At 37.5% G+C, this 18,410-nt stretch overlaps 1 protein-coding gene across 2 annotated transcripts in view; it reads right to left on the reverse strand.

The window, feature by feature from the left end:
• The window catches only part of ZFYVE9 (zinc finger FYVE-type containing 9), a 213,668-nt gene that overhangs the window by 12,475 nt on the left and 182,783 nt on the right, over positions 1-18,410 (reverse strand). For both annotated transcript variants that reach the window (XM_049617176.1, XM_049617175.1), the window contains exon 14: positions 543-693. In XM_049617176.1, the coding sequence (XP_049473133.1) occupies positions 543-693 (151 nt within the window). The remainder of the gene's footprint in view (positions 1-542; positions 694-18,410) is intronic.

Genomic DNA, 18,410 nt, shown 5'->3' on the forward strand with positions numbered 1-18,410 from the left:
TGCCACCTTAAACAGTCCTTCTTATATTTCAATGTGCATTTAACACAGGGACCTTATTAAAATGCAAATTGTAATTTAGCAGATCTTGGGTACAGATCCTGCATTTCTAACACTCTCCTAAGTGATGAGCCCACATTACGAGTGCCACTGAACCAAGAAGCCTTCTTTCAGAGTTCAGTCAACCTATTAATTAACATTCTTTAGATATGGTCATCCAACAAGTTTTAAACCTACCTAAGTATATTCTCACTAAGGGGCCTACTCTTCCTACTTCCAAATACCAGTTCTGGCCATGACAATATCCCGATACAGAATTTTCAACATGTTCTCCTCAATAATAGAGATTCCATGTGCAACTTTGAGTCTGGCTATTTGGGGAGTCAACATAATCTTGGAAAATAAGGATGGAGAGGTTAAATTCATCAAAGTGAATTTAAAAATTCACCTCGCTAGAAAGTTAGAGTTATGGGGCTGAGATATCCAACTTCCCATGTCCAGTACAACTTTATATTCTTACCATGTCAATCACCTCAAATACTCACCCTTTCTGGGCTGATTGTGAATACTGATAGCCTGGGTCTGATAGTTTCCATCATCATTCTGTACACACACCAGATGAGAGTCTGCCTTCTCATTGAAGCAGGCACCTCCTGCCAGGACATGTTCATTGGACTTGTTCATGGCTTTCATCATCTGTAATCAAATGCAAGAAGATTAACTTTCTTATTCTGCCAAAAATGGGCACTTTTGGGGGTCTCACACAGCACAACTCTTTTACCTTCTCAAAGGCAAAAAACCAATATTATTATCTATTAAAGTGGCAAAGAGGCTACTAAATAATGAAAACAAAGTGAACATCAGTCACCATTAATAAAAAAAAAATCGGGGCGCCTGAGTGGCTCGGCTGAGCGTCCGACTTCGCTCAGGTCATGATCTCGCGGCCAGTGAGTTCGAGCCCCGTGTCGGGTTCTGTGCTGACAGCTCAGAGCCTGGAGCCTGTTTCAGATTCTGTGTCTCCCTCTCTCTCTGACCCTCCCCCGTTCATACTCTGTCTCTCTCTCTGTCTCAAAAATAAATAAACGTTAAAAAAAATTTTTTTTAATAAAAAATAAAAAATAAAAAAAATCAACATATAGGGGCACTTGGGTGGCTCAGTCAGTTAAGCATCCGATTTTGGCTTAGGTCATGATCTCATGGTTCATGGATTTGAGCCCCACATCAGGCTCTGTGCTGACAGCTCAGGGACAGGAGCCTGCTTTGGATTCTGTGTCTCCCTCTCTCTCTCCCCCTCCCCACTCCTCGTGCTCTGTCTCTCTCAAAAATAAACATTGAAAAAAAAAAAAAGAAATCAACATATACAAAAATTCTCTTTACACTTTATAGGTGATTTATATTATAACCTAAATAAGCACAAGACATATTTGCATTCATTTTTTTTTTTTTTGGTCCTTTTGTTGCTGTACTGAACTCAAGTAACATTAGTTTAGTTAATTACAGTAATTCCTCCTACCCACTAGATTCTCTGAGGACATATTCACTGAAATTCTAAGTCAAAAGAATGTCCCATATGTAAGTGCATCTGCCTTATTTTTTCATATTTGCACAAAGGAGTGAGGGTTTTCCTCTAGAAATATACTCCATTGTTTCTTAGTTTTACTAACTTGTTTGAAATCTTCTAAGAAATCACTAATATGTTGCTTTGTTCTTTTTTTTTCAAGTTTTTGTTTAAATTCCAGTTTGTTAATATATAGTGTAATATTAGTTTCGGGAGAATTTAGTGATTTATCACTACAGATAACATCCAGTGCTCATCACAACTGCCATCCTTAATGCCCATCACCCATCTAGTCCATCCTCTTCCCACCTCCCTCCATCAATCCTCAGTTTGTTCTCTATTGTTAAGAGTCTGTTTTATGGTTTGCCTCTTTCTTTTCCCCCCTCTGTTCATCTGTTTTGTTTTTTAAATTTCACATATATGTGAAATCATATGGTATTTGTCTTTCTCTGACTTATTTTGCTTAGTATAATATTTTCCAGCTCCATCCCACATTATTGCAAATGACACATTTCATTCTTTTCTTGATGGCTGAATAATATTCCATCACACACACACACACACACACACACACTCTCTCTCTCTCTCTCTCTCTCTCTCTCTCACACACCTTCTTTATCCATTCATCAGTTGATGGATGTTTGGGCTCTTTCCATAATGTGGCTATGTGTCCCTTCAAATCAGTATTTTTGTATCCTCTGGGTAAATACCTAGTAGTGTAATTGCTGGGTCATAGGGTAGTTCTATTTTTAATTTTTTTGAGAAACTTCCATACTGTTTTCCAGAGTGGCTGCACCAGTTTGCATTCCCACCAACATGGCTGTGCCAGTTTGCATTCCCACCAACAGTGCAAGAGGTTCCCCTTTCTTCTCATCCTCACCAACACCTGTTGTCTCCTGTTAGCCATTCTGAAAAGTGTGAGGTAGAATCTCATCATGGTTTTGATTTCTATTTCCCTGATGATGAGTGATGTCGAGCATCTTTTCATGTGTCTATTAGTCTTCTGGATGTCTTCTTTGGAAAAATGTCTTTTCATGTCCTCTATTTCTTAACTGGATTATTTGTTTTTTGGGTGTTGAGTTTGTTAAGTTCTTTATAGACTTTGGACACCAACCCTTTACCAACTATGTCATTTGCAAATATCTTCTCCCATTCCAAAGGTTGCCTTTTAGTTTTATTGACTGTTTCCTTCACTATGCAGAAACTTTTTATCTTGATGAGGTCCCAATAGTTCATTTTTCTTTTGTTTTCCTTGCCTCCAGCAAAGTGTCTAGTAAGAAATTGCTCTAGCCAATGTCAAAGAGATTGCTGCCTGTATTCTCCTCTAGCATTTTGATGGTTTCCTATCTCACCTTCAGGTCTTTCATCTATTTTGAATTTATTTTTCTGTATGGTGTAAGTAAGTGGTCCAGTTTCATTCTGCACATTGCTGTCCAGTTTTTCCAATGCCGTTTGTTGAAGAGACTCTTTTTTTCCACAGCTAATGTAATCCTCCCTGGGGAAAAACTGAGAGCTTTCCCTCTATGGTCAGGAACAAGACTAGGATGTTCACTATTTAACATAGTAACGGAAGTCCTAGCCTCAGCAATTAGACAAAAAGAAATAAAAGGCATCCAAATCGGCAAAGAAGTCAAACTTTCATTATTTGCAGATGATATGATTTTCTATGAAGAAAACCCAAAGACTCCACCAAAAAAATTGCTAGAGCTGATACAGGAAATCAGTCAAGTCGCAGGATACAAAATCAACATACAAAAATCTGTTGCATTTCTATACATCAATAATGAAGCAGCAGAAAGAGAAATCAAGGAATTGATCCCATTTACAACTGTACCAAAAACCATAAGATACCTAGGACTAAACCTATCCAAAGAGGCAAAAGATCTGTACTCTGAAAACCATAGAACACTAATGAAAGAAACCGAAGAGGACACAAAGAAATGGAAACACATTCCATGTTCATGGATAGGAAGAACAAATATTGTTTAAATGTCTATGCTACCCAAAACAACCTACATAATTAATGAAATTCCTATCAAAATAACATCATCATTTTTCACAGAGCTAGAACAAACAATCCTAAAATTTCTATAGAACCAAGAAAGATCCCGAATAGCCAAAGTCATCCTGAAAAAGAAAAGCAAAGCTGGAGGCATCATGATTCCAAACTTCAAGCTATATTACAAAGCTGTGGTAATCAATCCAGTATGATACTGGTAAAAAAAAAAGACACATAGATCAATGGAACAGAATAGAAAACCCAGAAATGGCTCCACAACTCTATGGTCAACTAATCTTCAATAAAGCAAGAAAGAAAATCCATTGGAAAAAGGACAGTCTTTTTAACAAATGCTTTGTTCTGATCACAAGATTTAAGATAGTAATTCTGCACCTAACCTGAAAAAACTCACAGGCCACCATTTTGTATATAGTAAACAAATCTGAACTTAACATTATCTTGGTGCTAAACTCTGGCTTCTGGTTGAAATAGGATAGCGATAATTTGTTTTTTAGTTCCCATTTTTCCTTCATGCCATGCCATTTGTCCGCCTTTGCAGTCCAATCCTTTCATGGCTTTAATCTTTCAAAAATCTAGTCCAAAACTTTTGTTTTACTCCCCTCTTCCTCTTATATTACAAACTGCAGTACTAAGTGTGAAAAATACCAGATGAGTGTTCTGATACCTTTTTATATTCTTGTATCATTACACTCAAAACAAAATAATGTGAGATGAAATTCACATACATAAAATTAACCATTTCAAAGTTGAACAATTCAGGGCCATTTAATATATTCACAGTGGTGTGCAACAGTAACCTTTATCTAGTTCCAAAACATTTCAATCACTCCAAAGTAAAAACGTTCCTCTAACCTGTTTCTCCCAATCCTAACCACCAACCTGCATTCTCTGTGCATTTATTCTGGACATTTTACACAAACGGGTCCATATAATATGTGACCATCATGTCTGGCTTCTTTCACTTTTTAAATTTTTTTTAACATTTACTTATTTTTGAGAAAGAGAGCAAGCAGGGAAGGGGCAGAGAGATGGAGACACAGAATCCGAAGCAAGCTCCAGGCTCTGAGCTGTCGGCATAGAACCTGACGCGGGGTTCGAACTCATGGAATGTGAGATCGTGACCTGAGCTGAGGTCGGACGCTTAACCGACTGAGCCACCCAGGCGCCCCTGGCTTCTTTCACTTTAACATAATGTTTTAGAAGCTCATCCATGGTGTAGCATGTATCGTACTTCACTTCATTTTATGGCCAAATAACATTCCATTGTGTATGTATACACACACACCACAATTTGTTTATCCATCCAACCAGGGACATTTGGGCTATAACCACCTTATGGCTACTGTAAACAGTACTAATATAAATGTATGTGTACATATACTTGTGTAACTGTTTTCAATTCTTTGGAATTGTGGGGTTATACAGTAATTCTATGTCTAACTTTCTGAGGAGCTGCCAAACTTTTTCATAGTGGATGAACCATTTTCCACCAGCAACACAAAAGGGTCCCAATTTCTCTACATCCTTGCTGGTGCTTGTTATTTTCTGTTGTTGTTTTATAGCCATCCTAGTAGGTGTGAAGAAGTGCCTCACTGTGGTTTTGATTTGCATTTCCCTAATGACTAATGATGTTAAGCATCTTTTTATTTGCTTGTTGGCCATCTGAATATCTTCTTTGGAGAAATGTCTATTCAAGTCCTATGCCCATTTTTAAAAGATATACAGTGTTTTATTAGTTTCAGGTGTACAATTTAGTGATTCAACAATTCCGTACATCACCCAGTGCTCATCACAACAAGTGTTCTCCTTAATCCCCACCACCTATGTAACCCATGCGTCCATCCTCCTCCCCTCTGGTAAACCATCAGTTTGTTCTCCATAGTTAAGGGTCTGTTTCTTTCTTTCTTTTTTTTTTTTAATGTTTTATTTATTTTTGAGACAGATGGAGACAGAGCATGAGCAGGGGAGGGGCAAAGAGAGAGGGAGACACAGAATCCGAAGCAGGCTCCAGGCTCTGAGCTGTCAGCACAGAGCCCGACGCGGGGCTCAAACTCACAAACTGCGAGATCATGACCTGAGCCAAAGTCGGACACTTAACCGACTGAGCCACCCAGGCGCCCCATAGTTAAGGGTCTGTTTCTTGATTTCTTTTTTTCCCCCTTGCTCATTTGTTTTGTTTCTTAAATTCCACATGAGTGAAATCACACTGCATTTGTCTTTCTCTGACTTATTTTGCTTAGCATTATATTCTCTAGCTCCATCCATGTCCTTGCAAATGACAAGATTTCATTCGTTTTTATGGATGAGAAATATTCCATTGTAGTATATATATACCACTCTTCTTTATCCATTCATCAGTCGATAGACATTTGGACTCTTTCCATAATTTGGCTATTGTAAATAATGCTGCTATAAACATAGGGTGCATGTATCCCTTTGAATTCATGTTTTTTTTATTTGGGTAAATACCCAGTAGTGCAATTGCTGGACCATAGGGTAGTTCTATTTTTAACTTTTTAGGAACCTCCACACTGTTTTCCACAGTGGCTGTTATTCTAACAGGTACGAGGTATGAGGTAACAGGTATGAGGTAATCCGTCACTGTAGTTTTGATTTGCATTTCCCTGATGGTAAGCGATGAAGAGCTTTACATGCATCTGTTGGCCATCTATATGTGTTATTTGGAGAAATGTCTGTTCATGTCTTCAGCCCATTTTTAATTGGATTGTTTCTTGGGTGTTGAGTTTTACAAGTTCTTTGTATATTTTGGATTCTAACTCTTTATCAGATATGTCATTTGCAAATATCTTCTCCAATTTTGTAGGCTGCCTTTTAGTTTTGTTGTTTCCTTTGTTGTACAGAAGCTTTTTATTTTGATGTAGTCTCGATAGTTTATTTTTGCTTTTTGCTTCTCTTGCCTCAGGAAACATATCTAGAAAAAAAAGTTGCCCTTTGCCTTTTTTAATGGGATTGTCTTTTGTTGCTGAGTTAAAAGACTTCTTCATATATTCTCTACATATCAGACCCTTGTCAGATACATGATTTGCAAATATTTTCTCCCATGTGTAGGTTTTCACTTTCATGTTAATGTCCTTCAATACACAAAAGATTTTAATTTTTATTAAGTCCAATCTATTTTTTTTGTTGTGTGTACTATTGGTATATTATTTATTGCTAAATCCAATGTCATGAAAAATTACCCTCATGTTTTTATCAAAGAGCTCCATGGTTTTAGCTCTTATATTTAGGTCACTGATCCACTTTGAGTTAAATTTTGTACACACTGTGAAGTAGAGGTACACGTTCATTCTTTTATATGTGGAAATCCAGTTGTCCTAGAACTATTTGCTAAAGGCTATTCTTTCACCATTAAATGGTCTTGGCACCTTTGTCAAAATCAACTGGCCATAAATGTACAGATTTATTTCTAGGTTCTTAAGTCTACATTATTTTGATTATTACAGCCCTGCAGATTTTGAAATTGGAAGGGTAACTACTACAATTTTGTTCTTACACAAGATTATTTTGGCTTTGGAGCCCCTTGCAATTCCAAAAGAATTTGAGTACTGGCTTTTTCTTTTCTGGGGAAAAAAAAAGCCATGGGTATTTTGATAGGGCTGGCATGGGATCTGTAGAACCACTTTGAATAATACTGACATCTTAACAATATTATGTCTTCTAATCCATGAACATGAGATGTCTTCCCATTAATTTAGGTTTTCTTCAATTTCTGTCAGAAATGTTTTATACTTTTCAAAGTATAAGTCTTTTACCTCCTTGGTTAAATTTATTCCTAGATCTATACCAATACAATTCTAAGATATCATCATCTCATGACTTTACTTTGTTATGTTTATAACTCTTGCAAAATTTAGTGTTTTAATATATTATTATATCACCAGAGGCATCCAATAGTAGCTGAATATATTCCTCTCACACTGATATTTATCAGTCTCAATAATTCAAACCACTTCTGTCAGGGTTTTCTAAAGATTACATTTAAGTCTTTTGCAAACAGGGTAAAAGTCAGCAGGAAGATTCCTACTTAGCAAAGTCAACTCATAGACTAATTTAGGCTCTTACTTACAATTTATATTTGAATCACATGAAAGAAACTGATATAATTACATATAGCAATTTTTTTTTAAGTAAACTTTATCCTCAACGTAGGGCTCGAACTCACGACCCTGAGATAAAGAGTCACATGCTATACCAACTGAGCCAGCCAGGCACCCCCATATACAGCAATTTTAAAGAATGTTTTTATCTATTATTTCTTCCAAATCATTAGGCTAAAGTGGTTTCTAACTTTGTCTATACTAAGCAGATTAAGAAATATTCTCAATTCAGACATTCTAAATAAATTAGCTACCCTCTAAGAAATCATTTCCTTAGATGTCAATTTCAAGCCCAATGAGATAGACAAATTTCATTTCTTTATAAAGGAATACTTTCTTTCTTAAAATCATGTGCATTTACACCAAGAGAAGAGTTTCCTAAGTATTTAAAGGACTTTGCTGACCATAAAATAAACTTAACATTTGTCATATAAAGTTATCAACACTCAACTTTCTAGTTGTGCTATTTCTCTGTTCTATCAATTCAAATTCTGTAGTATCTCCTATATCTATCCTTATCTTCACCAGAATTCAAGATCTAACTATCTCTATTCTGGACATAATAATAACCTTACACCTGGTTTTTCTGCAGTCTTTTTCAATTCTGATTCATTCCACACAATGTTTCCAAATTCACCAAAACACAGTTCTGATGATATCAATCTTTTCTATTGTGTCCTCTCACTCCAAACCAGCTTTCCTGCCTTGCTTCCCTTCCTACCATATCCTTATATGCAGGACTACTTCCTGATGTGCTACCATTTCCCATCTCTGAGCTCTTGCATATGATATTATTTAGCCTTCCTTTTTATCCCCCATATCCAAGCATCTGAAAAAGTATCCCCCAAAACAAGGCCTAGTAAAAATACCAATTCCTACATTCAGCCTTCTTTCATTCCAGACACCAATATGACCACTTCCTTCTTTGAACTGCCACAGCACCCTGTATTTCTTATATATTGCATTATCAACATTCAGCTTTGTCTTATGGTTAATAGCAAAGACTGCTATTAACCAGACTCCCTGCATTTCTTGGCTTTGCTACTAACCCCCCGTGTGCCCTGGGGCAAGTTACTTGATTTCCCTGTGTCTCAGTTTCCTCCTCTGTAAAGAGGATAATAAAAGTAACTACTTTATGCAGTTAGGAAGATTAAGTAAATTAATATTTATAAAGTGCTTAGAACAGCACCAAGAACATAATAAGTACTGATGAAGTGTTTGTAAATAAAATTTGTATGCTTGTCTCCTCCACTCTGCTTATAAAATTGTAGCAGGTAATTCAACCAAGTACCTCTGATGAGATAATAGGATTCAGACCCTTCCTAAGAGCTCACAGCTAGTGAAATGACATACTGATAAAAGGGAGGGAAACAATTGCTGTGACAATAGTATGTGCAAAATAGCTAACATCTATGCAGTGTCAACCATGAGCCAGGAAATGAGCTAAATGCTATCTGGGTCTTATCTCAAAAGACCATTTTAACATACCAAGTGAAGCAGTACAGAAGCTTTAATCTTCCTGTGTTTCCCACCCCAGATTCTAACCATCCACAAAAATTCTAAGAGCCAGTTAAAAGAATACAGTTCTAGGAATGACTGTGTTGAAGGAATGGGTGAGGTGTTATAACACTGAATCCATCTCTGAATCAACATGCCATGTCCTTTAATTTCCTCTCTGTGATCACATGTTAAAAAATGACAGTTATTTAATCTTTTGATTTAAAGCGGAGACGAATTGTATGTACAGGAGAAGTTTGTGCAGGCCCTGACGAGCAGCTACAATTTCTATATAATTTGTCTGGCTTGGCATAAGGCCTGCCTACGGTAGATGCTCAATAAATATCTGCTGAATATACAAACTAGTAAATCATATTAAATACGGATGGATTTGGAGTTTGTCTTACTCCTGAAGTTATATTGAGAGTAAATGGTGTTGGCATGATTTAAAAAAATTTTTTTGGTTCACATACAATTGCAGTGTCATATAGATGGGGTATCTAATAAAATAAGGTTTTAACAATTTAATTCTATAATATCAAGCAATTTAAAATAACTTTAGATAGAAAGACACTGCAAAGGCATGGAAAATTTAGGAAAGCACTGCACCAGAGATACAATGAAAAATGAAAGGCATACTCTCTGCCTTCAGAGGGCTCAAGATTCAGAGTAGAAAGGGTTTCATACTCTCTGCTATACAAGTTACATGAGTACAGAAAGCCAAGAAAACAGAAGAAAGAAAGAGTGATACTGTCTGGGGGATAGAGAATTCTAGGAAGCTTCCCTAAATGGTATAATATTTGAATTGGCTTTGAAATCAGGTGCAAAGGAAGAACACTTTGGATAAAGAGAAAGTGTGAGTAAAGGAACAAAAATAGAACTGAGTTGAAAATAGAACTGAAAAGAACACTGAGTTGAGTAATGATGGAATAGTAGAGGAATATCCTTTCCTGAAGATATTCTGGAACAATATAAATGACTATCATTTCCATCAGCTGGAGTTCACTTATGTCCAGAAGCTAGCACCCATGTTGAAGTCCTATGGGTCTACATGTCATCAAATATGAACCTTTGAACCTTCACTCATTCATTCAGCAAATATTTATTGAGCATGTAGCCTGTACCAGGCACCATGTAAGTTTGTTCAGTAGGTACCTGGTTTGTTCAGTAGGAAACAAATTCCTTCCCTCACAGAGCTTACATTTTTGTGTGTAGAGGAGGAAGAAACAAAAACAATTAAGTAAGTAAGATATATGAAATGTTACACACGGATAAAGTGCTATACAGAAAAATAAAACATGGATGCAGGACCAGGAGAACAGGCAGGTGCCATTTTCAAATAGCATGGTCAGGGGAAGTCTTATTGAAAAGTGAGGGAAACACCATGGGAATATCTAAGGAAGAACTTTACAGGCATTTAAAATAGCTGGTGCAATGGCCCTGGGGTGGTAGGATGATAGCAGGCCTGGCAGTTTCAAGGAACATTAAGGACAGTGTGGCTGAAGCTGAATGACAGAAAAAAGAGGTGAAAGAAATGAAGTTTGAGAGGCAATGGGTTAAGAAGTACAAATGGTATAGAGGACTGCAGTTTTATTCTAAGATAAAAGATCTTTGGAAGGTTTTGAGGAGAGGACTGATGTGATCTAACTTGGTTTTAACTGGATCAATAGGACTGTTGTACTGAGAATAGAGTGATGGGGGAAAGGGTATTAACAGGAAGACCACTTAGAAGTCTACAACTCAAAACCAGAACAGAGGTGATAACTTAGACCAAGACTAGTCTAAAGATTGAGAGTAGTTGGGTTCTAGACACATCTGGAAGGCAGAGGTGGCAGAATTTCCAGGCAGATTAGACATGAGATATGAAAGAAAGAGGATCAAAAGTTTTGGGCCTGGTTAAGTGGAAGGATGGTAGCACCATCAACTCAGGGAAGCTGCAAGAAGAGCAAGTTTTGAGGGAAGATCAGGAGATCAGAGTTATACTTGCTAAGCTTGAGATGCTTACGCAGGTAGAGATGTCAAGTGGGCAGCAAGATACTCAAGCGTACAAAACAGAGGAGGGATTCAGACTGGAGGAAAACATTTGCAAGATATCAGTATAGAGATAGTATTTAAGGCCAGAGGACTGGATACATCATCATGGAAACAGATAGAGAAATAAAATTTACAAAGACCGAGCCCTTGGGTTTTCCAAGATGAGAGATAGGGTCAGACAGATATTAAACTGTGGGAGATGAGGGATGCCCTCATCTCACAAGAAGTCCGAGACTTCTTGTGGTGTTTGAATGTGAGATTAGAGCTGGTGGTCACCTCAGGGCCAAAAGTGGCAGCAAAGTTGTGAGTGTGGAGAGACAGGGAAAGCTAGGGGTTTGGCTAGAAGCAGAGTGTCCTGCAGCCCTTGTTCACGCCTATCAACAGGCACGCAGAGACGTGGAAGAGGGTCTTAGTCTGAGCACAGAGAGGTCAGCAGTGACCTCCTGTTGCAGTCGGTGGAGGTACACTTCCCTTCTTGGGAATCCTTTTAATTTTTGGTTAAATACTGTCTTCTACGTTTAACACTATAAATAGCTATACCAATAGTCAATGGAACACTACCTCCCTTCCCTGCACTATTTTCTAGAGCACTTTTCACCAACTCCTTTCATTCTTTGGTTCCCCTTAACTTCTCTTTCTGCTACTTCATTATTAGTGCACAGAAATGCAACAGATTTCTATATATTGATTTTATATCCTGTGGCCTTACTAAATTCATTTATCAGTTCTAGGAGGTTTTTTTGCTGGAGTCTTTAGGGTTTTCTATATGTAGTATCATGTCATCTGCAAATAGTGAAAGTTTTCCTTCCTTACTAATCTGGATGCCTTTTATTTCCGTCTCTTGTCTGAATGCTATGGCTAGGACCTCCAGCACCACATTGAATAAACGTGGTGAGAGTGGACATCCTTGTCTTGTTCCTGATCTGAGGGGAAAAGCTCTCAGTTTTTTTGCCATTGAGCATGATGTTAACTGTGGGTTTTTCATATATGGCCTTTATTATGTTGAGGTCCGTTCCATCTAAACCCACTCTGTTGAAGGTTTTTAACATGAGTGGATGTTGTACTTTGTCAAATGCTTTTTCTGCATCTATTGAAGTAATCATGTGATTTTTATCCTTTCTTTTATTGATGTTATGCATCATATTTATTGATTTGTGAATACTGAACACCCTTGAATCCCAGGAATAAATCCCACTTGACCATGGTGAATAATTTTTTAAATGTATTGTTGGATTTGCAACACCCTTTCTTCTTTTGAAAAGAGGACTATCAGCTCCTCCTTCCCTAAGAGAAAAGAAATGTATTCTTTGAAGGCCAGAAAATAAAACATCCCTCAAACAGATTTTAGGGCCATCTGTTCTTGCTAGTGCTACAATGAACCTTTGAAATTATGCTTTTGTAAGTTCACATTTCTCTGAAGAATATGTGTAGCCTTGAATTAAACCAAAACTCCTATTTTAGTATCTTAGAGTGGGAAGGATTCTCAAGAGGCCATTCAGCCTAATTATACTGCATGGGGAATTGTACAGACATGTGATTTCATGGACTCTTGCATTACAGCACAACCAACATAAATTTCTCTATTCCTTGGTTCTGAGTAAAGAATTAACAAACTTTATTTTGTTTTGCTTGAGACTTTGACATTAGGATAATTCTTTGGCTCTATTCCTCCAGTGACCTGATAATAGGTTGAACATCCACTACATGATTACAAAAAAAAAAAGACTGCTTTATTTTTTACAGTTATATTTAAAATTGACAAAACATACATATTTAAAGTGTATAATGTGATGAATTTTTACATGTGTATACCCCCATAAAAACAGCACTTGAAATCACGCTCTATTCTGTCCCATTGATCTATATATGCATATAGATTATTCTACCTTTAAAATAAGCCTTAACATCAGGTAGTGTAAGTCCTTGTATTATGTTCTTTTTTTCAAAGTTGTTTTGGCTGTTCTAGGTTCCTTTTATCTCCATATAAATTTTAGAATCAGCACCTCAATTTCTACAAAAAAAGCCCTTCTAGCATTTTGATTGGGACTATGTGTTGAAGCTATGGATTAATATGGGGAGAACTGACATCTTAACAATATTGAATCTTTCAATCCGTAAAAATATTATCTCTTCATTTATTTGGATCTTTAATTTTTCTTAGCAATGTTTTATAGCTTTCAGCGCATAGGTATTGCAGATATGTCAAATTTATCCCTAAGTGTGTCATATTTTTATGCTATTGTATTTGTTTTAATAATTTTTTATGCTTATTATTTTTGAGAGAGAGAGAGAGAGAGAGACAGAGACAGAGACAGAGACAGGGTGAGTGAGGGAGGGGCAGAGAGCGAGGGAGACAGAATCCCAAGCAGGTTCCAGGTTCTGAGTTGTCAGCACAGAGTCGGATGCAGAGCTCAAACCCACAAATTGCAAGGTCATGACTTGAGCTGGAGTCAGACGCTTAACCAACTGAGCCACCCAGGTGTCCCTAGTGTATTGTTTTTAAATTTAATTTCTGAGTGTTATTAGTATACAGAAATATGATTGATTTTTACACAAACGTCTTGTTAAACTCACTTATTAGACCTAGGAGCCATTTTGTAAGTTCCTTAGGATTTCCTACCTAGTAGGCAATCATGTTATCTGTTAATAAAGACAATTTTCTTTTTTTCAGTCTGTATTCATCTTATTCTGCTTTCTTGCCTTACTACATTTGCTAGAAGCTCTACTGAAATGTTGAACAGAAAGAAGAGTAGACATCCTCTCCTTGCTCTTTTTAAAAAAATATATATACTTTTTAATGTTTATTTGAGAGAGAGAGCAAGCAGGGGAGGGGCAGAGAGAGGAAAACAGAGGATGTGAAGCAGGCTCTGTGCTGACAGCATAAAGCCCAATGTGGGGTTCGAGCTCATGAATCATGAGATCTGACCTGAGTCAAAGTCAGAAGCTTAACAGACTGAGCCATCCAGGCCTCCCACCTTGCTCTTAAAGTGGAAGCATTCATTCTGTCACCATTTAATACATTAATTGTATGTTTTTTTGTAGAGGTATTTATTAGGTAGTGTAAGTCTCTTCTAATCTCAGACTGCCAAGATATACACACAGACACATCTTGAATGGAAGTAATACTTTTTCTCCATCATGTGATTTTCTTTTTTTCATCCTAATATGGTGAGTTACAGATTGATTTTTAAGTGTTAAACCAACTTGGCATTCCTGGAATAAATCCCACTTAGTCATGATGTACCTTATTATGACTTTTTGCTTATGTATCACTGGATTGGATTTACTAAAAGTGTGTTGCATTTTTTTTTCAAATTTTTATTTAAATTTCAGTTAGTTAACATATACTGTAATATTGGTCCCAGGAGAACTCAGTGATTCATCACTTACATACAACACATGGTTCTCATCATAACAAGTGCCCTCCTTAATACTCAGCACCCACTTAGCCCATCCTCCACCCATCTCCCTCCATCAACTTTCAGTTTGTTCTCTGTTGTTAAGAGTCTCATTGTTTGCTTCCCTCTCTTTTTTTCCTTCCCATATGTTCATCTGTTTTCTTTAAAATTTTTTAACATTTATTTGTTATTGAGAAACAGAGAGAGACAGAGCATGAGCATGTGAGGGGCGGAGAGAGGGGCGGACAGAATCTGAAGCAGGCTCCAGGCTCTGAGCTGTCAGGAGAGCCCGACGTGGGGCTCAAACTCACAAACCATGAGATCATGACCTGAGCCAAAGTCGGACACTTAATCGACTGAGCCACCCAAGTGCCCCATCATTTGTTTTGTTTCTTAAATTTCACATGAGTGAAATCATACGGTATTTGTAGTTCTGACTTATTTCACTTAGCATAATACACTCTAGCTCCATCCACATCATTGCAAATGACAAGATTTCATTCTTTTTGATGGCTGAGTAATATTCCATTGTATATACATGTAAACCACTCTTCTTTATCCATTCATCAGATGATGGAAATTTGTACTCTTTCCATACTTTGTTACTGCTTGTTGATAATGCTGCTATAAACATCAGGGTGCATCTGTCCCTTAGAATCAGTATTTTTGTATCCTTTGGGTAAATGCCTACTAGTGTAATTGCTGGGTCGTAAGGTAGTTCTATTTTTAATTTTTTTAGAAAACTTTCATGCTATTTTCCAGAGTAGCTGCACCTGTTTGCATTCCCATCAACAGTGCAAGAGGGTTCCCCTCTACTCCTCCTCACCTGTTGTCTCCTGTGTTGTTAATTTGAGCCATTCTGAAAAGTGTGAGGTGGAATCTCATCATGGTTTTGATTTCTATTTCCCTGATGATGAGTGATGTTGAGCATCTTTTCACGTGTCTATTAGTCTTCTGGATGTCTTCTTTGGAAAAATGTCTTTTCATGTCCTCTGTCCATTTCTTAACTGGATTATTTGCTTTTTGGGTGTTCAGTTTGTTAAGTTCTTTATAGACTTTGGATACTAACCCTTTATCAACTGTGTCATTTGCAAATATCTTCTCCCATTTCATAGGCTGCCTTTTAGTTTTGTTGAGTGTTCTTTAGCAGAACAGAAGCTTTTTATCTTGATGAATCCCCAATAGTTCACTTTTGCTTTTGTTTTCCTTGCCTCTAGCAACGTGTCTGGTAAGAAATTGCTCTGGAGGAGGCCAAAGAAGTTGCGGTCTCTGTTTTCCTCTAGCATTTTGATGGTTTCCTGTCTCACCTTTAGGTCTTTCATCCATTTTTATTTATTTTTGTATATGGTGTAAGAAAGTGGTCCAGTTTCATTCTTATGCATCTTGCTATCCAGTTTTCCCAAAACCATCTGTTGAAGAGACTTTTTCCAATGGATATACTCTCTTGCTCTCCTGCTTTCACCTCAAAGATGAGTTGACCATACAGTTGTGGGTCCATTTCTGGGTTTTCTATTCTGTTCCATTGATCTATGTGTCTGTTTTTGTACCAGTACCATACTGTCTTGATCACTACAGCTGTATAATATAGCTTGAAGTTTGGAATTGTGATGCCTCCAGCTTTGCTTTTCTTTCTCAGGACTGCTTTCGCTATTCAGGGCCTTTTGTGGTTCTATGCACATTTTAGGATTGTTCCATCTACCTCTGTGAATAATGCTGGGGAGGGGCGCCTGGGTGGCTCAATTGGTTAAGTGTCCAACTTTAGCTCAGGTCATGATCTCATGGTTCATGAGTTTGAGCCCAGCATCGGGCTCTGTGCTGACAGTTCAGAGCCTGGAGCCTGCTTTGGATTCTGTGTCTTCTGCTCTTTCTGCCCCTTCTCTACTTGTGCTTTCTTTCGAAAAAAAAAAAACAAAACTAAATAAACATTAAAAAAAATTTTTTTTTAAGAAAGAACAATGCTGGTGGTATTTTATTTTATTTATTTTTATTTATTTATTTTTATTTATTTATTTATTTTTGGGACAGAGAGAGACAGAGCATGAATGGGGGAGGGGCAGAGAGAGAGGGAGACACAGAATCGGAAACATGCTCCAGGCTCCGAGCCATCAGCCCAGAGCCTGACGCGGGGCTCGAACTCACGGACCGCGAGATCGTGACCTGGCTGAAGTCGGACGCTTAACCGACTGCGCCACCCAGGCGCCCCTGCTGGTGGTATTTTAATAGGGACTGCATTAAATATGTAGACTGCGTTGGGTAGTATAGACATTTTAACAATATTTGTTCTTCCAATCCATTAGCATGAAAGGTGTTTGCATTTCTTTTTGTCCTCTTCAGTTTCTTTCATAAGTGTTCTATAGTTTTCAGAGTACAGAGTACAGCCTCTTTGGTTAGGTTTATTCCTAGCTATCTTACAGTTTTTGGTGCAGTTGTAAATGGGATCAATTCCTTGATTTCTCTTTCTGCTGCTTCATTATTGGTGTATAGAAACGCAACAGATTTTTTATGTTGATTTTGTATCTTGTGACTTGACTGATTTCATGTATCAGCTCTAGCAATTTTTTGGTGGAGTCTTTTGGGTTTTCTACAGAGTATTATGTCATCCGCAAATAATGAAAGTTTGACTTCTTCCTTGCCAATTTAGATGTCTTTTATTTCTTTTTGGTGTCTGATTGCTAAGGCTAGGACTTTCAGTACTATGTTAAGTAACAATGGTGAGAGTGGGACATCCCTGTCTTGTTCCTGGCCGTAGAGGAAAAGCTCTCAGGTTTTCCCCACTGAGGATATTAGCTATTGGCCTTTCTTATATTGCCTATATGATGTTGAGGTATGCTCCATCTATACCTATTTTGTTGAGGGTTTTCATCAAGAATGGATATTGTGCTTTGTCAAATGCTTCTGTGGTATATCACACTGATTGATTTGTGAATACTGAATTACCCCTGCAGCCCAAGAATAAATCCCACTTGATTCTGGTCAATAATTCTTTTATTTATTTATTTATTTATTTATTTATTTATTTATTTAAATTTTATTTTTTATTTATTTATTTATTTTTTTAATATATGAAATTTACTGTCAAATTGGTTTCCATACAACCCCCAGTGCTCATCCCAAAAGGTGCCCTCCTCAATACCCATCACCCACCCTACCCTCCCTCCCACCCTGCCCTCCCTCCCACCCCCCATCAACCCTCAGTTTGTTCTCAGTTTTTAACAGTCTCTTATGCTTTGGCTCTCTCCCACTCTAACCTCTTTTTTTTTTTTTTTTTTTTCTTTCCTTCCCCTCCCCCATGGGTTTCTGTTATGTTTCTCAGGATCCACATAAGAGTGAAACCATATGGTATCTGTCTTTCTCTGTATGGCTTATTTCACTTAGCATCACATTCTCCAGTTCCATCCATGTTGCTACAAAAGGCCATATTTCATTTTTTCTCATTGCCACGTAGTATTCCATTGTGTATATAAACCACAATTTCTTTATCCATTCATCAGTTGATGGACATTTAGGCTCTTTCCATAATTTGGCTATTGTTGAGAGTGCTGCTATAAACATTGGGGTACAGGTGCCCCTATGCATCAGTACTCCTGTATCCCTTGGATAAATTCCTAGCAGTGCTATTGCTGGGTCATAGGGTAGGTCTATTTTTAATTTTCTGAGGAACCTCCACACTGCTTTCCAGAGCGGCTGCACCAATTTGCATTCCCACCAACAGTGCAAGAGGGTTCCCGTTTCTCCACATCCTCTCCAGCATCTATAGTCTCCTGATTTGTTCATTTTGGCCACTCTGA

This window comes from Panthera uncia (assembly GCF_023721935.1).
Source record: "Panthera uncia isolate 11264 chromosome C1 unlocalized genomic scaffold, Puncia_PCG_1.0 HiC_scaffold_4, whole genome shotgun sequence".
NCBI classification, from domain to species: Eukaryota; Metazoa; Chordata; class Mammalia; order Carnivora; family Felidae; genus Panthera; species Panthera uncia.